This window comes from Trichechus manatus, unplaced genomic scaffold, assembly GCF_000243295.1.
Source record: "Trichechus manatus latirostris isolate Lorelei unplaced genomic scaffold, TriManLat1.0 scaffold00462, whole genome shotgun sequence".
Taxonomy (NCBI): Eukaryota; Metazoa; Chordata; class Mammalia; order Sirenia; family Trichechidae; genus Trichechus; species Trichechus manatus.
This window is the reverse complement of record NW_004444398.1, coordinates 121,051-147,675: the sequence shown is the minus strand read 5'-3', so window position 1 is coordinate 147,675 and position 26,625 is coordinate 121,051. Positions and strand designations below refer to the sequence as shown.

Sequence of the window (26,625 nt, the reverse complement as noted above, 5' to 3'; positions counted from 1 at the left end):
TAACACAGTTTATAAAGACAATGTTCTACATTCTACCTTGGTGAGTAGCATCTGGGGTCTTAAAAGCCTGTAAGCAGCCATTTGAGATACTCCACTGGTCTTACCCCTTGGCAGTGAGGGAGAATGAAGAAAACAAGACACAAGGAAAGATTAGTCCAAAGGAATAATGGACCACAACTACCACGACCTCCACCAGACTGAGTCCAGTACAATTAAATGGTGCCCAGCTACCACCACTGACTGCTCTGACTGGGATAAAACAGAGGGTCCCAGACACAGCTGGAGAAAAAAGTAGAACAAAATTCCAACTCACAAAAAAAGATCAGACTTACTGGCCTGACAGAGACTGGAGAAACCTCAAGAGTATGGCCCCTGGACACCCTTTCAGCTCAGTACTGAAGTCACGCCCGAGGGTCACCCTTCAGCCAAAGATTAGACAGCCCCATAAAACAAATCGACACTAACGGGGCACCACAACAGCCCAGGGACAAGGATTAGAAGCCAGGAGGGGACAGGAAAGCTGGTCATAGGGAACCCAAGGTCGAGAAGGGACAGTGTTGACATGTGGTGGGGTTGTTAACCATTGTCATAAAACAATATGTGTACTAACTGTTTGATGAGAAGCTACTTGTTCTGTAAACCTTCATCTAAAGTACAATAAAAAAATAAAAATTAAAAAAAAAGGCTGATTTTGGGCTTATTAAGGAATAGTTTATGTATATACTATACTTTTGGGGTGGTTTAATTATAGGGGATTTTATACAATTGTATTTGATTTACTGACTTTAAAATGTAACTCTATTATCACAAAGTAGGCTGGCAGTTTTTTGGGGGTAATCAGAAGTTTGGGGAAGGTAATATGACATAAGAAACTTTAAGATGAGCAAATCGATGGTAGAGTACAGAGGTGAAGGGGAGGAGGACAGAAAACAGGGAAGCTACTTAAGATTCATTTTCAAGAGTCATGAGAGAGGGTCACAAGGGTCTACACAAGGGATAGCAAATAGTTTCCTCTTTGCATGCCAAAGCTAATCATCCAAAATGGCTACCTAGAACCTCTATGATAAAGAACTATTTAATACCGGTTCAGTAGTAAAGAGTATCACACAATATCAGTTACCAATGTCTGCATTTAGAAGAGGAAGTGAAGGATGGTGGCTTCTCTCAAAGTGCTGATAGGAAAAATAGGGATTCAATCGACAACATCTCCTGATGGATTCTTGTTTGGAAATTCTTCTTCCTCACTCTAGGAGTATGAGTGACCTACTGCTCACTGCTAACCTTTGATCTCCATCTTTAATCACTGAAGGACAGTTCACATACTCAAGTTCAGATCTTATCTTCAAGATTCAGCTAAAAGAAATCCCACAGCAATTATCTGTCCCTCTCTTGTACCACCTATCTCTTTCTTCTGATATGTGAGCCCCTTTTGATAGAATTCATGTCTGATGTATCTATGTACCTTCCATTATACATAGTACGGTGAAGGCAGTCAATCTGGTGAACACCTGAAAAAATATAGATGAATTGCAATCTGGCCTAGAACCTAAGCTTTAATTTCCAGTCCCTAATAGTTTATGGGACTTTCCATGTGAACACCCCATTTCCACAGCTTGACATGCTTAAACTTAACTATCCTATTTACCTGCCAAAATACTCCTCATTCTTAACTTCTTTCTTTTTGTCTTTTCCCCAAATACCTACATTTAAAATGTCTAATTTATCTTTAAGCCCCTCTTTTCCTTTGGCTCTTGCATCCAATCACTTACCAAATCCACCCCATTCTTCACGCCTTTTAAGGAAGCTGCTTCTTTGTCCTCTCAACCTATTCAAATTTTGTCCATCCTTCAGGGGCCAATCCTTTTCTCACCTTATTTTATGAAATTTTTATTGAAAGTGCCTCTCTGGCCTGGAATTCAAAACACTGAATCCTTAAAGTGGGATTGGGCAATTAATCCCAGCTTTGAGATATCTTTAATTTTTTAAAATATTATTGTATTATTTTAACTGGCCTATTTATGTGCCTTTATCTCACATATATAAAAAAATTGTATGTGAACTCCTTGAGGACAGGGGCCATGTATCCCTCCTTGGTGCACTCCAAAGAGTTTCTACCATGATACTGTATACTTAATAGGTAGGTACTCGATATATTGTTGAATGACTTCAGCAAAACCCAATTAACAGGATATATATTTACTTCTATAATTACATACATGCAAGTTGGAGTAACTATTTATATATGATTTGCCTTGATCCAAAAAAGATTTGAGGTGGTGTAACACATGTTAAAAAAAAGAACAAGTTACTTGAACTAACCTATTTTGCAGCTGTAAAACTATAAATCAAACCCGATGCCATTGAGTCAATTCCAACTCATGGTGACCCCATACGTTACAGAGGAGAACTGCTCCATAGGATTGGTGGTGCAGTGGTTAAAGTGCTCAACTGCTAACCAAAAGGGCAGTTGTTCAAATTCATTAGCATGTCCCCTAGAAAAAAGACCTAGATATCTGCTCTCCTAAAGATTACAGCCTAGGAATCCTCATGGGGCAGTTCTACTCCGTCATATAACATTGCAGTGAGTCAGAATTGACTCAATGGCATACAACAGCGACATCAACAATAATCTTTATGGAAGCAGATCACCAGGCCTTTCTTCCACAGCACTGCTGGGTATGTCTGAACCACCAACATTTAGGTTAGCAGTCATTCTGGAGCTTTGTGTCTCAAATTAAATGCAGTTTTTATATTTACATATACATTTCAGTAAACATTAATTTAGTGCCAATTTAGGAACAGAATATTGAGGTTTGTACCCAGAATAAAAAGATCAATAAGATGCCATCCCTTTTCTTATTAATGAGTGTGAATATGCTGTATATAAATAAAATACATAAGGTATGCCTATATATACACATGTTCATGTATGCATATACATGTTTAAATTGATAGTAATTACATAGAGATCTATCATCCAAGGAAAAACTCAAACCTAAAATCATTTTCAGCACAACTCAAGCTGTGAAACATCTACAAGAATGTATTTTAGTCAGAGCCACTTCTATGAAATCCCGGATGAGCTTTGACTAATCATTTTCTCAGGTCACAGGGAATCTCCCGAAGGATACTCACAGGACAGCTCTCCACGTTGGTAGGTCGGTGAGGGATGATGAAGGGCAGGACGTCCAGCCACCCAGGGCAGTTGATGGGAGTGTGGCTGTTGTTTTTACAACTAGTCAGCACCACAAAGTAGTGGGTTGGGATGGGAACAGTGGTGTTGCCTACATGTCTACAAACATAATTGAAAAGTTTTGATGTTATTATACTGTTGCTTCTAAAGATTATAAATGTCCTTACATATTTTTAAAGAAATGCCAAGGTAAAAAAAAAACAGTAAAGTGAATAAAAATACAGAGTCTTCCCACGTATTTTTAGACTTTAACTAGCTATTGTAGAGATTTCTAGTAGAAATCCAAGCTTAGTCATTTTAACATTCTAGGGAAATACTAGTCTACAAAGAAAACCAGAGTGTGGTATGTCACATCCTATGTTTCCTAGTTTGTTGACTTTATACTTTTTTGTTATTGCTGTTGAAAGTATACACAGCAAAACATACACCAATTCAACAATTTCTACATATATACTTCAGTGACAATGATTACGTACTTCAAGTTGTGCAACCATTCTTACTCTCCTTTTCTGAATTGTTCCTCGCACAATAACATAATCTCACTGCCCCCTAAGCTTCCTATCTGACCTTTTGAGTTACTGTTGTCAGCTTGATCCCATATAAATGGTTCTTCAAAAGAGCATGATGTTCAAGGCAAACATTCTTTACTAAATAAGTTAACTTATTGTTGGTTTTCAAGAAGACTTCAGGGGATATTTTTTGTTCAAGGTTTAAATATTATCTCAGGGTAACACTTTTGAGGGTTCATCCAGCCTCAGTGGCTCTAGAAAATCTGAATTTCATGAGAATTTTTTAATTCTGTTCCTTATTTTCCCCCCATTTTAATCAGAATTCTTCTACAGAATCTTTGACCAAAATATTCAGTAATGGTAGCCGTGCACCATCCAGTTCTTCCAGTCTCATGAAAAAGGAGGCATTTGTTCATGCAAGCAATTAAGCATGCATTACATTTCCTCCTCCTGTTCATTACTCTCCCTCTTTCTCTGCTGCTGCATGTGAATAGAGACCGATTATTGTACCCTGCAAGCTTTTAAGACCCCAGGCATTATGTAATGAACTAGGAGGTAGAAGAGAAGTACTAAAAATGATAGTAGGCCAATTATCTGGGATGTCCCATGAAAACATGACCCTAAACCTCTAAACCAAAGAAACTAAATCCCATAAGGTGTTTGGTTGTATAGAAGCAGCGTCTGCAACTTTATACATTTTAGTGGCATTTTCTACTGGGAAGAGCAGGGGATGGGCATGAAGGAGCCTGGATTCCAGTGCTGGCAGTGCACTTCTACAAACTGCCTGGATTCATATTCTGACTTTACCACTTATTCATTGTGGAACTTAGACAAGCTACTTTACCTCTCTGTGCCTCAGTTTACTCATCTATAAATGGGGGCTAAGAGAACCTAACATAGGATTGTTTTGTGGATTCAATGAAATACATTTAAGTGTTTAGAAAAGTACCTATCACATAGTAAAGTTTTAAGTGTTTGCTGGAATTATTAGACGGTGAAAGGTAGGATCAATAAACACTGAAACAAGGGCAAGGAGAAGGCCTCAATGTTCATGGAAGACAGAAAAGTTAAGTGCACACACTCTCTGAAATAGTTTCATAAGTGTTACTTTATCGGAAAGTATAAGTGGAAAGCATTACTTTACATAATCTAGGCTTAGGAACCAGTTGCCATCGAGTCGATTCCAACTCATAGCGACCTTGTAGTACAGGCATAGGTAGTACAATTGTTTAGTTTGATCCTTTATATGTTTTAACGAAACTTCTCTCTAAAACTATCTCTGTGTGCTACATTCAAAGCTAATTGTCAGTAATCTATTATGTATGACCCGGTTTAGTATTAAAATGTACAATTTAGCAAGAGTAGTTTCGTTTTGTTTTTTGCAGAGGGACAATGTCTTTAATTGTTGGAAACTGTTCCTAGCTTTCAGGACTAGTTTTCTATATGAAGCTTAACTCTCTCCTGGGAGATGCTTTTATGATTTGTCCACTCCTCCTGTGAAATTTACCCTAGTCTTTACTTGACTTTTTTCACTTATTGTCAGTCTGGTTTTACCTTTATTGAGAGTACAGTGAGTCTTTATCTTCTACCTTTACAAAATCACGTTTCTTTCTTCCAGTAGTTCAAAAACTTGCCAAATAAAATTTTTGCTAAACTTTTCTGGAACATCTTCTTTTGTCCTTTAGTTTACATTTTTGGCATATAAAATTTTTGCTAAATATATAGATAGATTAGATTGAAGATAGTCAATAATAATAGTATATAAATGCATTATATAACATTTAGAATACTGAGCTTTTATTTAAAACGCTGGGGTTTTCCCCTGTGATACTCTATTGCTAAATCAAAAAGAGTCCATTTGGTTTCATGTTACTTACTTTGTAATTTCATCTGGAGCATCAAAACGTCCATCATAATTGTAATCAAATACTGGTCCACTAATCACATTTACTCCATTTCTTTCTGCAGCATACCTTATAAGAAGAACATTGTGGAAGTAATGCCATAGTTCTAAAAATAATAGAATGAGGTGTTACAAGTGTCTACCTCTACCATATATGGAAATATTTGACATTATGGACAAGTACATTTAAATAATTATCATCAAATTCTGCTTCAGTAATTAGCAGTGGTACTCCCAAGACTGTGGCCCCCGGATATTCTGCTAACTTGAACCACTCCCAAAACCCATTTTTCAGACAAAGATTAGACAGGCCTATAAAGCAAACAATAACACATGTGAGGAACATACTTTCTTGGTTCAATCAAATATACGAGACCAAATGGGCAACTTCTGCCCAAAAGCAAGAGAAGGAGGCAGGAAGGGACAGGAAAACTGGATGAATGGACACAGGGAACCCCGGATCGAAACCAATGTTATGGAACACTTTATATACAAACTATCAAATGAGAAACTAATTTGCTCTGTGAATTTTCACCTAATGCACACAAAAATTTTTTAAATAACTATATGAATACCTAAAATTTGGACTGGTGATTGGGTAATTCTCCAAAACACATCGATGACACCTTTTTGTTGCTGTCGTTGTTGCGGTCTTGGAATTATAGTTGAAAATGTTTCCAAATCCACCCTAAGGCTGAGGTATTTTGGGACAGTGGGTGTTGGCTAAAAGTGATCATAATACAAATAAATAAAAAAATAAAACCATTGCCATTGAGTCTATTCCAACTCATAGCGACCCTATAGGACAGAGTAGAACTGCCCCATAGAGTTTCCAAGGCTGTAATCTTTACGAGAGCCGACTGCCAATTCTTTCTCCTGTGGGGCAGCTGGTGGGTTTGAACTGTCCACCTTTCAGTTAGTAGCTGAGTGTGTTAATCACTGCGCCACCAGGGCTCCTGTTTATTTAGGTATTTATATTGTGTTTTAAGTGAAAGTTTACAGTTCAAATTAATTTCTCATACAAAAATTTATGTGACACTAGCTGCAATCCCTATAATGTGACAGCATACTCCCCCTTTCCACCCCAGGTTTCCCGTGTCCATCCAACCCGATCCTGTCCCTGCCTTCTCATCTTGCCTCTGACAGGAGCTGCTCTTTTGGTCTTGTGTATCTGCTTAAACTAAAAAGCACACTCTTATTTTATGTTTCATAGTCCAGTCTGATCTTTGTCTGAAGAGTGGGCTTTGGCAATGGTTTTAGTTAGGGGCTCCTTTTTAGAACACACATACTACCTTGTTAATGATGACTTTTGGGACAAACATTAAACTTACATTTACTTATGGTATCAGTAAAATTTAGCTTTGTGAATAGCTCTTTACCATTAAATTGTTAGGTTGTTTTTGGGTGCCATCCAATCAGTTCCGTCTCATAGTGACCCTATATGTACAACAGAACAAAACACTGCCCAGTTCTGAGCCATTCTCACGGTGGTTGCTATGTTTGAGCCCATTGGTGCAGCCACTGTGTCAATCTATCTCACTGAGGGTCTTCTTCTTTTTCACTGACCTTCTGCTTTACCAAGCATGATATCCTTCTGCAAGGTCTGGTCCCTCCTGATAACATGTTCAAAGTACGTGAGACAGTCTCGCCATTCTCCCCTCTAAGGAGCATTCTGGTTGTACTTCTTCCAAGACAGGTTTGTTCGTTCTTTAGCAGTCCACAATATATTCAATATTCTTCACCAACACCATAATTCAAAGGCATCAATTCTTCTTCCAACTTCTTTATTCATTGTCCAGCTTTCATGTGCATATGGGGCAACTGAAAATACCATGGCTTGGGTCAGGCGTATCTTAGTCCTCAAGGTGACATCTTTGCTTTTCAATACTTTAAAGAGGCCTTTTGCAGCAGATTTGCACAATGCAATAATCATTTGATTTCTTTTTTATTTATTATTATTGTACTTTAGATGAAGCTTTACAGAACAAACTAGCTTCTCATTAAAGATTTAGTACACATATTATTTTGTGACATTGGTTACCAACCCCACAACATGTCAACAGTCTCCCTTCTCAACCTGGGGTTCCCTATTACCAGCTTTTCTGTCCCCTCCTGCCTTCTAGTCCTTGCCCCTGGGCTAGTGTGCCCCTTTAGTCTTATTTTGTTTTATGGGCCTGTCTAATCTTTGGCTGAAGGGTGACCCTCAGGAGTGACTTCATTACTGAGCTAACAGGGTTTCTGCAGACCCTACTCTAAGGGTTTCTCTAGTCTCTGTCAGGCCAGTAAGTCTGGTCTTTTTGTGAGTTAGAATTTTGTTCTACATTTTTCTCCAGCTCTGTCCCAGACCTTCTATTGTGATCCCTGTCAGAACATCATCTGATTGTTTGACTGCTACTTCCATGGGTGTTAATTGTGGATCTAAGTAAAGTAAAATCCTTCAATATTTTTTCTGTTTATCATGATGTTGCTTATAGGTCTAGTTGTAAGGATTTTTGCTTTCTTTATGTTAAGGTGTAATCTATACTGAAGCCTGCAGTCTTTGATCTTCATCAGGAAGTGCTTCAAGTCCTCTTCATTTTCCACAGTTGTGTCATCTACATAATGAAGGTTGTTCATGAGTCTTTCTCCAATCCTGATGCTGCATTCTTCTTCATATAGTCCATCTTCTCAGATTATTTGCTCAGCATAAAGATTGAATAAGCTTGGTGAAAGAATACAACACCAACGCACACTTTTCCTGACTTTAAACCACACACTATCCCCTTGTTTTCTTTGGTCGACTGCCTCTTGATCTATGTACAGTTCCTCATGAGCACAATTAAGTGTTTTGGAATTCCTTTCCTTCCCAATGTTATCCATAGTTTATTATGATCCACATAGTCAAATGCCTTTCCATAGTCAATAGAACACAGTAAAGATCTTTCTGGTATTCTCTGCTTTCAGCCAGGATCCATCTGACATTAGCAATGATATCCCTGGTTCCACATCCTCTTCTGAATCCAGCTTGAATTTCTGGCAGTTCTGTGTGAATGTACAGCTACAACTGCTTTTGAATGATCTTCAGCATAATGTTACTTGGGTGTGATATAAATGATATTGTTGGATAATTTTCACATTCTGTTGGATCACCTTTCTTTGGAATAGGCACAAATATGGATCTGTTCCAGTTGGTTGGCCAGGTAGCTGTCTTCCAAATTTCTTGGTATAGATGAGTGAGCGCTTCCAGCGTGACATCGGTTTGTTGAAACATCTCAATTGGTATTCAGTCAATTCCTGGAGCCTTATTTTTCACTAATGCCTTCAGTGCAGCTTGGACCTATTCCTTTAATACCATTGTTTCTTGAACATATATTACCTCCTGAAAAGGTTGAACTTCAATTATTTCTTTTTGGTACAGTGACTCTATGTATTCGTTCCATCTTCTTTTGATGTTTCCTGTGTCGTTCAATTTTTTGCTCATGGAATTCTTCAATATTGCAACTCAAAGTTTGAATATTTCTTCATGCTGAGCATGTTCTTCCCTTTTGGTTTTCTAACTCCAGGTCTTTGCACATGTCATGATAATACTTTGTTTTCTCAGGCTGCCCTTTGAAATCTTCTGTTCAGCTCTTTTACTTCATCATTTCTTCCATTCGCTTTAAGTACTGTATGCTCAAGAGCAAGTTTAGGAGTCTCTTCTAACATCCATTTTGGTCTTTTTTTTTTTTTTTCTGTCTTTTTAATGATCTTTTGCTTTCTTCATATATTATATCCTTGATGTCATCCCACAACTTGTCTGGTCTTTGGTCTTTAGTGTTCAATGAGTCAAATCTTTTCTTGAGATGGTCTCTAAATTCAGGTAGGATATACTCAAGGTAGTACTTTGGCTCTCGTGGACTTGCTATAATTATCTTCAGCTTGAACTTGCACTTGAGCAATTATTGGTCTGTTCTGCAGTCAGCCCCTAGATCTGTTTTGACAGTACTGAGCTTCTCTATCATCTCTTTCCACTAATGTAGTTGATTTGATTCCTCTGTATTCCATCTGGTGAGATCCACATGTACAGTCACTGTTTCTGTTGCTGAAAAAAGGTATTTCCAATGAATAAGTCATTGGCCTTGCAATATTCTATCATGCAATCTCCAGGGTTGTTTGTATCACCAAAGCCATATTTTCCAACTACTGATCCTTCTTCTTTGTTTCCAGCTTTCACATTCCAATGACTAGTAATTATCAATGCATCTTGATTGCATGCTTGATCAATTTCAGACTGCACAAGTTGGTAAAAAATCTTCAATTTCTTCATCTTTGGTACTAGTAGTTGGTGCGTAAATTCAAATAGTTGTATTAAATGGTCTTCCTTGTAGATATATGCATATTATACTATCACTAAGGTGTTGTATTTCAGGATAGATTTTGAAATGTTCTTTTTGACGATGAATGCGATGCCATTTCTCTTCAACTTGTCATTCCTGGTGTCATGGATTGAATTGTGTTCCCCCAGAATATGTGTATCAATTTGACTAGGCCATGATTCCCAGTATTGTGTGACTGTCCACCGTTTTGTTATCTGATGTGATTTTCCTATGTGTTGTAAATCCTACCTGTATGATGTTAATGAGGTGGGATAGGCAGCAGTTATATTAACGAGGCAGGACTCAATCTACAAGATTGGATTGTGTCTTGAGCCGATCTCTTTTGAGATATAAAAGAATGAATGGGAGCAGAGAGACAGAGAGACCTCATACCACCAAGAAAGCAGCTGGGAGCACAGCGCATCCTTTGGACTCTGGGTTCCTGTACAGGGAAGTTCCTAGTACAGGGGAAGATTGATGAGAAGGAATTTTCTCCAAAGAGAAAGAAAGCCTTTCCCCGGAGCTGATGACCTGAATCTGGACTTCTGGCCTACTAGACTGTGAGAAAATAAATACTTCTGTGTAAAGCCGTCCACTTGTGATATATCTGTTAATAGCAGTACTAGCTAACCAAGACACCTGGCATAGTAGACCGTATGATTGTCAGATTCAAAATGACCAATACCAGTCTATTTCAATTCACTAATGCCTAGGATATCAATCTTCAAGTGTTCCATTTCATTTCTGAAAACTTCCAGTTTTTCTTGATTCATACTTAGTGCATTCCACTAAATATGAATTATTAATGGATTTTTGCAGCCGTTTCTTCTCATTTTGAGTCATGCCACATCAGTAAATGAAGGTCCCAAAAGCTTTACTCCATCCATGTCATTAAGGTCCATTCTACTTTGAGGAGGCAGCACTTCCCCAGTCATATTTTGAGTGCCTTCCAACCTGAGGGGCTCATCTTCTGGCACTAAATCAGACAATGTTGCACTGCTACCCATAAAGTTTTCACTGGTCAGTTTTTTTAGAAGTAGATCGCCATGTCCTTCCCAGTCTTAGTCTGGAAGCTCCACTGAAACCTGTCCACCATGGGTGAATCTGCTGGTATTTGAATACCAATGGCATAGCTTCTAGCATCACAGCAACACATAAGCCACCACAGTACGACAAACTGTCAGACAAGGGGTGAATTGTTAAATTAGGGATTAAAAACAAATTATCAGAATTCTAGCAACAAGTCAGCCAAAATTGAAGCAAATTTAAAACAAACTATTCCAGGGATCTTTCCTGAACTCTACTTAAAACATTAGAACAAAATGGCTCTTACTATCAGGAATAAATCGTGATAAAAGATGTGTTTAATTTGGACATTCAGGAAATCACTTAGCAATTTAAAGATAATAATCTGAATATATACTTACTTTTGAATTCCTCATACATAGGGATCAAATTACTTGTAATTAAAGCATCATATTGACCTTCAGAAGTTCTGTTGTTTGCTGCAAAACAAATGAATTTTATTAAATTTAACTATAAAAGAAAATATGATATACTGTATAAAAGGCCTAATTCTACTGCATACTAAAGCAATATGTAGAGGTACTACAAAATGCAGAAGTACTAAGTACTCTCAGTAGAGGTTATTATTGATACCTGTGGTAGGTCGAAGGTGACCTCAGCAAAGATATGTCTGTGTCCTAACTCCTGCTACCTGTCAATGTTACCTTATTTGGAAACAGGGTCTTTGCAGATGTAATTAAATTCGGGTTTTGAAATGAGATCATCCTGGATTTAGGGTAGGCCCTAAAGCCAATGACTAATGTTATAAGAGAAAGGATAGGAAGATTTGAGAGGAGGAGGTCATGTGAAAAGGGAGGCAGAGATTGGAGTGATATAGCCACAAGCCAAGCAACACCAGAAGCCACCAGGAGCTGGAAGACACAAGGAGGGATTCTCCCCCAGAACCTTCTGAGAAAGCATGACCCTGCTGACACCTTGATTTTGGGCTTCCTCTTGTTGTAAGCCACCAAGTCTAGAAATTTGTTACAGCAGCCATAGAAAATGAATATAATACCAGACACGGATGTATGTATAGTTATTTAATGTGCACAAAATAATAATGCTTTTATAAATAATGCTATTCCAAAATAAAATTTCCTGAAGAAAATGAGTTTTTGCTCAATAAAGACAGCTGGCAGGAGGACCACAAATTATCACCTCTGAGACCTGACAAACATGTGTCCAGCATGGTAAGCATTAAGTGTGTGTGCTCTGAATCCAGGCTGCCCAGGCTGGAAGCCCAGCTCTTCAGCTCCTCAGCTGCACCACATGAGCAAAGGGACTGGTCCTTCCATGTTTCATTTGTCTCCTGGTATCTATCTCATAGAAATGTTAGATGAAGACCTGCAAACCTATAAATGTTTATTATAATACTGTTTGTATTTAAACTACGCTTGAGTAGGTATCTTAACTAATACTTACATCAGAGACCTATGCACCCATTCGACACCAAAAACAAGAAGAAATAAGTCTTTTTTTTTTTTCTTCTCATAAGATTTCACATGGAGTTTAAGGCCCTCAAGATCCCAATAAACCTTTTCTACTTTTTACACTAAGCTGTGAAATTTGGGAAGGCAATCACTATAATATTACCTCTGTTTCAAATAAATATGAACATTTGCTTGTAATAGAGTTTCTGATTCTAACCAATTAGCTAGAATTCATAGTGGAGAGTCAGAAGGGAGTTTCATTTTACCTTTAATACTTTTTGAAAGGCAAGTTGCTTAGTTACTCTTTTCATTTCCTTGTCAAGGCAAACATTTATGTATCAACCAATATCTGATGGTTTAGCAAATACAATTTTAAATTTTGATCAACAAAATGTTGCAACTATTAAAGATTTATCCTAGATTTTACGTAAATTTGTGAACTCTCATTCCATCTAGATACTTAAATATCAGTGTCTTTATCCTAATTCTGTTTTAGAAATTTTCAAAGGCTGTGCTACTTGCTTTCCTTAAGCCTTTTTCCCACTATAAATCTCTGAATCTCTAAATTATAGATTTCTAAATTAACCATATTTGGTCACAGTTTGAAGGAAAATAAGCAAAATATCAGAAATAAAACCAATTCCAAGAAGCTGAAATTGTTGCTAATCTCTTGGGCAAGTTAATGAAAAATGACATTTCCTGGTAAACAGGGAAGACATTTGAGTTTTAGAAAAATCACACTGACTTTGGATGTCCCCAGGAGAGATGCTTTCCAAAAAACTTAAGGTTTATTCAGCTTCTTAATCCACAGTTTAAAATTGTTGGATACATAGCGTGAGTGAGAGGCCAGGTTCTGGCCTGATTCCTTTTCACAGGCACAGCTGCATTCTCAGGGCGGGCCTCAGCTGGGCAGTAGCCAGAAAAAAATGTTTAGTTTAGATGTTTGTGTCCTTCTCCAAGGAATCTTCAGTTTTAAAATTAAACTTAAACCTGCTGAACTCTCTCAGCATCTGGGCCAGATTAGAGCTGCAAAATCTATTAGACTTTATTATGGCTGTTGTACTGCCTCTCGCCAGTCCACAACCACTGAAAGCCGCCTAGGCAGCTAGTTTAGCCCAAGCAGGCAGTTTGGTAGGGAATATATGTTAAGGCACATGCCCACATCCAGCTGATGAGGGCTTTCTAAGACACTGCTCTGAAAGAGTTACACTACTAACCAGGAGGATAGAGGAAGCCGTGGGTGATATTCTCGTCCGCTAAATAGAAGGAACATTTTTGGCTCTCAGAAGGAGTGACCCTGACATCAGCCCGCAGACAGTCTGAGACAGGGGAAGGAAGAGGTGATGTGTCTCCCTCCTGAAAGAGAGAAAAGAAAAAAAAAATTATGTGGCTCACCCATTGCCTTATATGGTTTGTAACTTCCCTACAATGTTTTTCATTTAACCTTTTCCTATTTTCTTAGTGAATCAGTTCTACGTAGCAGTGGAAATGGGTGTCTTCAGAGTGTTTTCTTCTGTGGTTCCCTTCTGGATAAGGACACTGAGAGGGCAAATCAAATACACATTAGAAAGAAATATTTGCAGAGTAAAATCTGAATTGAGACCAGAGGAATAACAGGAGCTATTGCTAAAAACCAAAATCCTTTTCAGGATCTAACTTCTATGTGGTGACATCTGTTGTACTTGTAAATCAAAACTTAATGTAAAATGTAAACAATTTATTTGAAAAACACAGATATGAACTGTTTTCAGCTGAGTAAGGACTTCTAACCAATTTAAGATTATTTTTAAAAAGCTGTAGTGGTCTGATCTTACATATTTGGGGATTGAAAGAAATCTGTGGTTATGCTTCATTTCTATAATTTTTCTATACACGCTGTATTTTGTATAATTTTCTTTGTAGTCATAGTTAAAGACTAGTATAATCATGTATTCAGCAGGAGACATCCTATAAATGTACTGCCTGGCCCAAATATTTAAAGTAATACAGTATTACATGATCATTATATTTTGATTAGCGTGTCATCATGGGTGAGTGAGCATTTTGATTTTCATCAGAATTTTTCAAAGATATTTTTATCTACATGGCCTCTAACTATACACGTAGGATATCCTTCTTAACAAAGCTCAAAATAATTTATAAACAAGAAGGTTAAGTTAAATTAGAATGTTCTTGCTCTATTCACCACTTTGTAGTAAAAGCAAAAATTAGTCATAGTGTCTAAAATGTATGAGATCAATTCACAAAAGAAAAGGCAACTGTACATTGTGTGCTATATGCCTAGGCAGGAAAGTACCATGCTAAGGTATAGAATAGGTGAGAACTGAAGGTGAGGGGAGTGCGAGGAAAGCCATGTAGAGACTGCACCCCTAACATACTGTACCACTCCATTTGAAAAACACAATACAAAAGTTGAGTAAAACATAGTAGATTGAACACAAACATTTATTTCTACTCCCTTCTGAAATCGCACTAATATGACAGCAATGATAAACACACATGAGAGTTGACAAGAAATTTTCAGAAGCTGGAAAGCAGATCAACTAATAGTAAGCTGACATAATAGATGAGCAAACACTGACAACCAAGAGCCTGTGATTGGGGAAAGCACAAGGAAGCAGATTCCTTAGAACCCCAGATGGGTTTAGAACCTGTGGTCTCCTAAAGATAGGGGCTGTAAATAGGGCTAGAAACAAGAGGGTAGGTTGAAAGTCTGTAAAAGAAGCCAGACAGAATGTTTACTCTCTGGAGAGGTTGAACCAGAGGGACTGCCAGCCTGGAGAACACAAGCCACAGCTAGCTGAGAGGAAGTGTACCATTTGGAAAACAATGAATTTAAATAAAAATGTACATACTGGATGAAAAGACTCCTCCCAGGCTCTTTGCCCAGTGTAGGTTGCCAATTTTATAGACACTGGGTCAGATTAGAAGAGTCCTCTTTGTGGAAAAATAGCCAGCACAAGAGGAAAATTATAGCTACTGACAGTTGGGTTCCTCAACAAACTGGCTGGGTACTTTCTTGACCAAGCTATAGTAAAACTGATCAACTGGCAAGCCCAACCATGTAGTTTGGTGCCTCACCCTTAAAAAATGAACAGCCAAGGACCACAGGACATTTGACAGTAGGGAGAAGAAGAACTAAGAAGAAAAACACAGTGCAGAGAGCAGAAGAAAACTCCTTTCTCAGAGAAATGAGATCTTTATGGAAACCATAAATAAAGAACAGAAAGCAATAAAAAGAGAAATAGAGAACCCCGTCTGGAGCAAGGGAGAATGAAGAAAACCAAAGACACAAAGGAAAGATTAGCCCAAAGGATTAACCACAACTACCACAGCTTCCATCAGACTGAGTCCAGCACAACTAGATGGTGCCCAGCTACCACCACCGACTGCTCTGCCAGGGATCACAATAGAGGGTCCCTGAGAGAGTGGAAGAAAAATGTAGAATAAAATTCAAACTCCCAAAAAAAGACTAGACTTACTAGTATGACAGAGACAGGAGAAACCCTGAGAGTATGGCTCCCGGACACCCTTTTAACTAAGTACTAAGGTCACTCCTGAAGTTCACCCTTCAGCCAAAGATTAGACAGGCCCATAAAACAAACAATAGTACACGTAGCTCAACCGTGTATACGAGATTAAATGGGCACACCAGCCTAGGGACAAGGACGAGAAGGCAGGAGGGGACAGGAAAGCTGGACGAATGGAAATGGGGAACCCAAGGCTGAGAAGAAGAGAGTGTTGACACATAGCGGGGTTGGCAACCAATGTCACGAAACAATATGTGTATTAATTGTTCAGTGAGAAACTAGTTTCCTCTGTAAACTTTCGTCTAAAGCACAATTTAATAAAAAAAAAAAAAAAAAAGGCGGGGCGGGGGAGAGAGCACAAAGAACTCTGGATATTCTAAAAAATATGATACAAATAAAACATTCAAAAAGATTTAGAAGATGAAGTTTCAGATAGTTTTCAAAAAGTGGAACAAAAGAAAAAGAGGTAGAAAACAAATAGAAAAAAATATTAAAAAAATTAGAGTATCAGTCTAGGTCTAATGTCCTATTAATTTTTGAAGGAAAAATTACTCCTAAAATTCTAAAAAGCCAGTCAAATCACCAATTAAATCAATAGATAGAGAACATTTTGAGGCATACAAAGTCTCAAAAATATATTTTCCCTTATTCCTTTTTTTGTAAACTCCTGGGTGATCTGTTGAGTTCATAAAAACAAGAAATACGGTAAACCAAGAAATACAAATATAACTGGTGTTAGATTGAATGGACTGGATCTTGCCATTCATTTCACTCTCCTTCTGAAGGTGCAGTGGTTAAGAGCTCGGCTGCTAACCAGAAGGTCTGCAGTTCAAATCCACCAGCTGCTTCTTGGAAACCCTATGGGGCAGTTCTACGAGTCAGAATTGCCGCCACAGCAACAGGTTTTTCCTTCTAAAGGCAGAGGCTGGAATGCTAAAAACACTTGTTTGTGGTTTTTTCAAAAACATAGTAAATAGTGGTGAATGACCAGTTTTCTCCACTTAGTTTTAAAAGGGCACGTGCAGATGTTGTACAATAGGAGTATGCGGAATATCAATTGCTGACTGAATCAGCCCCATAAACACCCAGAATATTATGAGTTGATGCTTCCTATCACACATCTTCATCATTTTACTCTAACATTTCATGTTTAGTAACTGCTTCTTAAAGAATTATACAACGTATAAAAGTAGCCATAACTACATGTTCCATAATGTAAAGAAATTAAATGCCTATATTCCAACAGTTAAAATTATAAGAATTTAAAAGTTTATTGTAATTTTAAGTGCATAATTAAATGGTAATAATGCCAAGGGAAATATTAATATAATTAAGTGTTATTAGTCTCTTTATTCTAATCTGAATCCAATATTAAACCACATAGTCTCATTGAAATAATTAACTGTGGAAGCTGTGATCAGACAATTTAGTTGAGTAAAATGTTTGTTACTTTTTCCATGTGGCACAGACTTGGGATTGGGGCAAATGGACCATGATATCTTCAGATGGAAAGCACTGAAAAAATGTACTTTCTCTGCTTTCTGAAAATCCTCATTTCTTACATACCAAACTTCAACCACATAATAAAAGCGCATCAAGACTAGCAAAGACAGGATGTGGTTGCCTTACAAAGGTGACATTATGTAACAGATAGCCTTCAAGAAAGATAGAGAGGAGGTATAGTTAAGTCATTTCTGAGTCTTGGTCTCAGAAAGAAGACAATAGTGAACCACCACCACCCCAAACACACTTCAGTCCTGCCGTATTTTCAAGGTTCCTGGGACTTCTTGAAACTAAGGAATAAAACGTCAGTAAAACAACAGAACTTAGGTGCTCAGATAAAATCTGAACTCCCTAGTCCTTAAAATTCTTCAGGAGTAAGTGGATGATAAACAGAGACAGGAAAGTAAACGTGAACAGAGGAAAAGATCATTTATTGAAGTTATAGACTCTCCTTATCTGTAGGCTGAATGTAAAAGCTAAACTTATTTGAAGATTGAGCAATTATGGTCTTGCCTTATGATAAGATAATAACTATATACATTCTGGAATTTTTTTCTGTTCCTGTAATTTTTTTTTTTTTTTTGGCAGGATAAAGTCTCTAGTTCTTAAAGACTCACAAAAACATGACTGGGTCAATAATCATAATGTCAAAGATACCAAAAAAACATTAGAAACAAAAAAGACTTTTTAAAAATTCAATGATACGGAATATTTTACATCTGTGTGTGTACATATATATGCATTTTCAAGGTACATTAGATTTTCTTCTCTGAAAAAGTCCTTTGATTCCATATTAAATTTCTTAAGTATTTATTTTAACAATAATTGTAATTCTTGCTTTTATTTTCAGTTTTTCACCTAGCAACAATAACAACACAACACATTTCACATCTTCCTACTGAGCAGGGCCAGAAGCAAAACCCGTACATGGCCTGATTAGCCTCAACGGCTTTGAAGCAGTTATTGTAAGACCATGATTTCAAATTACAGCTACTTCCTTAGAACTCTTCTGAGATAATAACAACAACAAAAATTAGAAAACCCACCAAAGCCACAGAAAAACAAAAGCTCCATAAAACTTAGAGGCACAGGCCAACTGGGTCCATGTTCCAAAAAGCGCTTATTTAAAGCCTGATTTTTCAAACACAGAGCTGATTTACAACATTTTTATGTGAATCTCAAAACATCCTTGTATGTAATTTTTGTGAACCACAACATACTAACAGGAATTTCTGAATTAGAAAGCAGAAAATTGCTAGAATTCCATCCCATCACGTAGAGGGAGAAATACATAAGGAGTTCTGTGGGATCAATAAAAGGACAAGAACTTTTGGTAACAAAAAGCTAGTTTTTTAACACAACAACAAAAAAGAATTGTACCAAACTTTTAGTCTGTTAGCCACCTTAAAATCTCTCTGCCTTTGGTTTCCGCCAAAGCTCATATAAATTCAGGAATGCAAGACTCCAGAGGAAAAGTATTGAACACATAAACATTCCCCTTAACTCCGTACAATCCCTTGTACATTTTTCAAACAGAGAATTGAGTGAGGCACAGGAAAACTGACCTTCTTGAAGATGGCCCCCCTCCAAGAAAAAAGAACAACATAGAAATTATTTTAAGAAATGTGGCATGCTGAGGAAAATAAAAAAACACTGAACATTGTGCATATTAAGAAAGTAATGTTGCCACCAGCCATACAAATTAACTCAGGTAACTGTAAAATATTTGCCCACATTGGAACATGAACAACATTAGCACTGTGCTACCAGTGACCACAAGTGAACCGTTGTCAGCAGCAGAGTTTGACTTTTAGAACACACAAAGCTTTAATCAATGGTGGGACAATATGCTTATTTTTCAAAAATCTTCAGTTGGAACAAGAAGAGTAGATAAACCAGATACAACCAGCTTCCTTTCCATAAAAAGAGGCAGAATATCTGTATCCTTAACAAGAACAATAACAGCTAGAGGTTTGTCATCAAAGTCCCTGAATCTAAAATAGTAAGATTATAAAAACAGCTTTCTGACTTACTTACATTTCTGGCTGGGAGAAACATTTTGCCCTTAAAACAAATTTTTTTTTTTTTTTAAATAATGGTTGTGATTAATTCATCCAATGCATTTATTCATAAGCATTTACTCAGCAGCTTTACTGTGCTGGAGGTACATTCAATAATACCATCCCTGCTCTGAAAGAATGTTCAGATCAAATTTCGGCAGACTTTGATTTTTGCTTTAATTTATATTTCCCTGATAGCTAATGAGGTTGAATTGCTTGGTTCATATCCTTTGCGCATTTATCAGCTAAGATGCTTGTCATTGTCTTGTTTATTCATACATTCTTATTAGGTATTCTGGATCCTAATTACTCTTCTGGATACTTCATTACTTTTTTCTTACATGCAATGCAAAGTTATTTCCCCATCCATAACTTTGTCTGTCACACATTTATATCAGTGTTGTAAAATTATTCAATTCCCTCTGTTTTTTCTTCTTGTGTTTTTAGAAATCTTTGTCTATCCCAATGTCATAAAGACACATACAAAGGAAATATGGATTCACTCGTCAATTTAGGTCTGTCTATAAATTCAGTAGTAATTTAATTTTGTGTATGATATGAACCTGTTGCCATCAAGTTGATCCCGACTCATGACGATTCCATGTGTGTCAGAATAACTGTGCTCCATAGAGTTATCAGTGGCTGATTTTTCAGAAGTAGATCACCAGGCCTTTCTTCCCAGGCACCTCTGGAAGAACTGGAACCTCCAGCCTTTTGGTTAGAAGCCAAGCACGTTAACTGTTTGTACCACCCAGGAACTCCATATGATATGAAGTAGGGATCTAATTTCAATTTTTTTTCCTTACGTTTACTCAACTGTCTCAGCACCATTTATTGAAAAGGGACAAGTGTTTGAACAAGTGGATTCCTGACATCGGTTTGGAGAGATCTGTGACATAACACACCTGTATATATATATGTCTAGCCTGACTTATTAGAGGGTTGGGTCCTTCAGGAAGGATTACATCTTGTTCACACTGTGTTCCCTGTGCCTACCACAGCACACAGCAGATAGTAAAGTGTTTGTTAAATGAATTAATAATCAAACACAAAGCCCTCGTTATCTAGTTACCATCACCTTCTAGATGCATCCACCATATACTTAGGAAAAACCAAATGAGTTGTGTGCCTTTGTCCTTCCTGTTTCTTCTTTTTGAAATGTTCTTTCCTACCAGCTTTAGCAATTGGCCAGTAAACACTTTCTAATTTCAGAATGCAATGTTTTACTGTTCTGCACTCCCACGACACCTTTATGTTATACCTGGTACGTTGTCTTATAAGTCACTGGCCAGTGATCTTTCTTTGGGACCACCACTGCAAACCAATGTTCAACTCATAGAATATTAAACCAGTTACCGTCAAGTCAATCCTGACTCATGGTGACCCCATGTCTGTCAGAGTAGAACTGTGCTTCATAGGATCTTCAATGGCTGACTTTTTAGAAGCAAGTTTGCCAGGCCTTTCTTCTGAGGCACCTCTGGACGGGCTTGAACCTCTAACCCTTCGGTTAGCAGCTGAGCATATTAACCGTTTTCACAACCCAAGAACTCTTAGAATATTAAAGCATTACTAATTTTTTCCAGCTGCATGGAACAATGGACTTAGAGACTTACCGGCTTAGGGATTGTATATGAGCTCCACATGGGCATTCTGATAGCTTTTCCAAATCCACTCACATATTCTCTGTGGTAAAGGAGACAATGTTCTTTGTTCTTCTGCATAACCCTGGGCCTCCCAAACGGCATATTTTCTTTCTCTGTTGCTGTTACTAAGGTGAAAATACAAAACAAATGTTTGTGAAATCAGCAAATGCTTATATGCATACAATAAGTACCACTATTTAACGGCTTATTATGTGTCAAGTACTCTGATAAATATTTTACATAATCTCTTTTGATTCTTATAACAAACCTATGAGGTAGGTGTTATTATTCCATTCTGTAGATTACAAAACTAAGGTTTAGAAAGTTGGCCAAGCAAGAGGCTAAGCAAGGATCTGAAGCCTGTTCTCTCTGGTTCCTTATTTCTAAAGCTCACAGGATATATTACAAATCGAATCCATTGCCTTTGAGTCAATTCCGACTCATAGCGACCGTACAGGACAGAGTAGAATTGCCCCATAGGGTTTCCAACAAGCAGCTGGTGGATTTGAACTGCTGACCTTTTGGTTAGCAGCCAAGCTCTTTAATCACTTTGCCACCAGGGTAAAATCTCAAGATCAATGCGATGTATATGCATGTTAAAATTTGAGAAGTACTTCTCTAGGAAGGAGCCCAGTGGCACAGTTGTTAAACGCTCGGCTGCTAACCGAAAGGTCAGCCGTTCCAATCCACCAGCTGCTCCACAGGAAACAGATATGGAAGTCTGCTTCTGTAAAGATTTATGCCCTAGAAACCCTGTGGAGCAGTTCTACTCTGTGCTATAGGGTCGCTATGGGTCAGAATTCTACTCAACAGCAATGAGTTTGGTTTTCATGGACTTGTCTAGGATACAATAATTATCCTAGAATATTTTTTCCTGTATAATATTTTCTAGTATACTACCATTCAATGTGTTAATAAATGTTTATAATATATTAAGCACTAAACTTTTTTGTCTAAGTGATCTGATGTGCATTTGTGCTTCATTTTACCTTTACTTAGATTTATATAATCCTTTTCAAATTTATAAAGCCCCTATACATAATCTTATTTGACCCACCCAAAAATTCTATGACTTAGCTGAAAGGATTATCCTTAGTTTACAAATAAGATATCAAAGACTGAAAAAAACTAAGTGACTTGCCCAAGTCTATCAGGAAAGCAGGGATTGAAATAAACCCTGGTGTGTTTTTCGGTTTGAAAGCAGTCTTTTTCCACATTTATCATGTGACCTCTTTAAAAACTTCATAGCATTTGACATATTTTTCTAATTATTTAGAACCACAGAGTCTGTTTAGATTCTTAATTCAAAATACTATTTTTTAAAAGCAGAAAATTATGCTCAGGTAAAGTGGCTTGCCTCAGACTAGAGAGAGCTAGTGAAAGTTATTAAAGAGTTTTTTTGTACCCATTTTGTTATTTTTATTAATAATTTGCCCTCATAAGTATTTTTTGTTTATTAATTGCTCCCAAATGCTAATATAGTGTTGGTTTATAAATAAGTTTAACTTTCATTAAAGTATAAGTAGACTATCTTTATGTTAGTTTTTTCTGTGCCTCTGATGAAGACACTTGCGGCAGGCAGGCTCCTTAGCCATGGTTTACCAGAGAACTCGGCTGCTGACCAAAAAGGTAGGCAGTTTGAATCTACCAGCCGCTCCTTGGAAACACTATGGGGCAGTTCTACTCTGTCCTACAGGGTCACTATGAGTCAGAACCAACTCAATGGCAATGGGTTTGTTTTTTTTTTTTTTTGTTTTGTTTTTTTACTACTCAGCAGAACCTATGGTAAACAAATGGAAACGGATGAGGTATCTTTTTTAGCTGGCATTGTATAAACTTAGGAGTGATCAAAAGAGCGACAAGACAGTTAAAAAAAAATCTGAACATAATATTATTATCAAAAGAATATAAAGCTTACAAGGTCAGAAGTTTTATCTGGTTTGTTCACTATGGTATCCGCAGAACACAGAAGAGTGCTGGCACACAGTAGGCAGTCAATAAATATTTTTTGAATAAATGAACTGTAAGGGCCTCTTCTGAAGCCTTGAGAACACAATTATCATGGCTAGCTACATAGACAGACCCACAGACATGTACAGATACATAGGTAACTCCAGTGATCTAGTACCTGTTTACAGTTTCAAATAAAACAATTTTACACAAGCAGGATGTGAATTCAGTTTCCTCACCTATAAAATGGGGATAATAGCTACTATTTTACCTAGTTGTTTTGAAGATTAAATTAAATATGGTAAGATTATGCATATAAAACCTTTGTAAAGTCCTATTATACTGCTGGCTGTTTTTCCTAAGCCAGGAAAAATTCAGTAGCTATGAATATATAATCTTTCTCATTTGGGTTTGACTAGTGTTTTTCAACCCTGGCTGCACGATATAATAATAGCCTAGGGAGCTTATTAAATTAACAATGATACAAGGGCCACACACCAAAACAATCAAATGTTCTCAAGGTAGAGTTCAGCCATAGGAATTTTTATTTTGTCTTTCTGTTGTTTGTTTTTAAATTAACTCTACCAGTGATTCTAATGTGCAACCAGAGTAAAAATCTGGGTTAGAAGGATTTTTATTGAACTCCATAATCCTCCCCTTCCACCAAAGAATTCGATATACCCTTTAGGGAAGTATGGTGGCCCCTTCTAATGTGATTGGTCATTGTGTGCTAATGTCAGAGTGGCTTATCCCTCTAGGATGTGTATTAAAAAAAAAATTAAAAACCAGTTGCCATGGAGTCATAGTGGCCCCAAGTAGATCGCCAGGCCTTTCTTCCAAGATGCCTCCAACTTTCAACCTTTTGGTTAGCAGTGAGTGCATTTACCATTTTCACCAGCCAGGGACTCATGGTATGGGTCTATCAGGGAAGAAATTGAGAGCCAGTGGGATGGGAGAGATGGATATGGGAGGTTCTCTTCTCAAAGAAAGGTTAGAATACGAGTTGGTCAAGAGAATCACAAATTTTCACCACAAGTAATTAGACTACTTAAAAGACAACAGGTAATGATAATATTGCCGCTATAGGCCAGGAACACTTCTAAATTCTTTCCATGGATTAACTCTAATCTTTACATCTGCCTGGCATGGGTAGTATTGTTATTATAAATGAGAGGTTAAGTAATTTGTCCCAGGTTACAAAGCCAGGAAGTAATAGAGATAGGACTCAAACCCAGGCCATGGGCCTGTTCACATCTGAGAAAGAGAATAGGAGACTGCAGATGTGGCACAATCATTTCAAGGAAGGTATGTTCCTGGAACCTTTGCAACTACCCCATGCTTATCACTGTTATTGGATCTGTTGTTTTCCTCCTGTATATTGACAATAAAATCTTTATATTCAAAAGGCTCTGTGAGCTTATTTTGGGGAATGACAAAAAGGTAATGTTGTGTTTTGTTTTGAAGCAGTTCTGGCATGAAACTGGATGATGGCCACTCCAAACGGAAGAACCAGGAGGAATTGTGAGACAGGTGAGAACAAAAATGGAGTCATACGGAGCCTCACAGAGACCTAAACATCAAAAACTTAACACACTTTCTATTGACTTACTTTCATCTGAGGTGAGATTTAGCCTTTGGTTCACGCGTTCTAGAACAGTTTTCTACAAGATAACAGGGAGTGAGGGAGGGGAGTAAGTCGAAGTAATAACACAGGTTTTAAAGGCTGATTAAGAACATTTCTGCAGTAATCACACAAAATATTGTACTACTGAACAAAGAAGCCAGACTAACTTGAGTTTAAATTCCGATTCTGCCACTAACTCTGACATACTTCCCGTATACTTTTTTGTATGTGGGTTTGCAAAGATATAATTGAAAACAGGGCAAAGCTTCAACCACAGTTGGAATCAGCTCCCAAACTGGGATGGCAACCTTCAGTGCCTCTCAAGCTCTAATGTGCATACAAGTCAGTTGAGGATCTTATTAAAATGCAGATTCTGATAAAATAAGCCTGAGACAGGGTCTGAGATTCTGTCTCTAATGAGCTTGCAAATGACAATTTGAGTAGTAAGGGGTATTATTTACAGAGAAGAATTTAGAGTTTGGAATTTAGATCAAGCTTCCTTGACATTGGGCAATTTACCTAACATCTCTGAGCCCTAAAAAGGGCCTATATTATAAAAATCTATAATATGAGGAATAAAATACCCCCTCTATATAAATGTTATTTTGAGGATTAGAGAATGTAATGTCTTTGTCCACCCCTCGCCATAAGGAATAATTTTTACCTGAGGTAGCAAATGTTTATTTAGCTCTACAGTCATATATTGAACTAGGCATCAAATCCACCTTAGAATTTGACTTAGCTTGATGAATTCCTGATACCTGGGCTCCAATTTCATTCTGAAATTCCATCCCCACTCACATTCTCTAATTCTCACAGGTAGGCTGGGTCCTTATGTTTTGATTCCCTGTCCTTAGGACCCTCCTATAGCGCTGGAATCTTGCCTTGTTGAGAGTCTCCTGCTCCTGAGTCTGGTGCCTGATCCACTAAAGGGACCTTTCCAATGCTGACTGTCTGGTGGCCTGCTTCCAAGTGTTCCCTAAGAGGGATTCTCCACTGCTTTCATCTGTGATTCTCCCTGTCAACTGCTTATCTGGATTTATCTGGAATAAGGCCAGACCTCTTGTGAGTGCCAGGCTTTCCTGTGAGCATTTCCTGTTAGTGAGTGTATCTAATGCCAGATCCCTATTTTAAGAGAAACATCCTCCCTACTCCCTCCCTGCTCCTTCTGTTCTAAATAACCAAGCATGACCATCTGTTTCTGAAGCTGTAAGAGAAGTGGTCTAAACTGGTAACTCAGGGTGGAAAGGTGGAGAGTGCTGACACATTGTGGGGATTGCAACCAATGTCATGAAACAATTTGTGTATAAATTTTTTAATGAGAAACTAATTTTCTCTGTAAGTTTTCACCTAAAGCGTAATAAAAAAAAGAGGAACAGTCTGAGGGAAATCAAAGATAGATTCAAGTTTCTACTGTTTTTTAATAATTAATTTGTTAATTAATTCTACTGTTAAGTAACCATTAATTTCTAAATAGTGCTTTCCAGTTTACAAAGCGCATTCTCATACTTAGTCCTATAATGAATGCATCATAACCTCTCATTTACAGATAAGGTTCAGAGAAATCACATACATAGTAAATATCTGATCCACGACACAAACTGTCTGTCAGGTACCATGGTTATCCACCACCCCCATTATAGACGAGCTTGTCCCTTTACATTCTTATGGACGCATGAAGTTATTACTTACTTTTTGTAGCTCAGGGCATGAGCATTCTAGAGAATCTGTGGGCAGTGGATCGGTAAATCCGCAAACAGAAGACTTCGACACTTCCTCTGGGTGGGATGGCTCATAAAAAGGTGCCTTCAGAAGATGGTTTAAACTACCATGGGTACCATTGTTTGGTGCTGGTTGAATGTGTAGAAGATCTGTTTTAAA

General features: G+C 37.6%; 1 protein-coding gene across 1 annotated transcript in view; it reads right to left on the bottom strand.

The window, feature by feature from the left end:
• Window positions 1-26,625, bottom strand: part of LOC101347326 (ectonucleotide pyrophosphatase/phosphodiesterase family member 3-like) — an 81,916-nt gene that overhangs the window by 4,530 nt on the left and 50,761 nt on the right. Inside the window, exons 17-23 of the mRNA XM_023725838.1 lie at window positions 26,437-26,615; window positions 24,730-24,781; window positions 21,141-21,295; window positions 13,652-13,787; window positions 11,367-11,444; window positions 5,580-5,712; window positions 3,136-3,292 (exon numbers count right to left, since the gene is read on the bottom strand). Coding sequence (XP_023581606.1) covers window positions 3,136-3,292; window positions 5,580-5,712; window positions 11,367-11,444; window positions 13,652-13,787; window positions 21,141-21,295; window positions 24,730-24,781; window positions 26,437-26,615 — 890 coding nt within the window. The remainder of the gene's footprint in view (window positions 1-3,135; window positions 3,293-5,579; window positions 5,713-11,366; window positions 11,445-13,651; window positions 13,788-21,140; window positions 21,296-24,729; window positions 24,782-26,436; window positions 26,616-26,625) is intronic.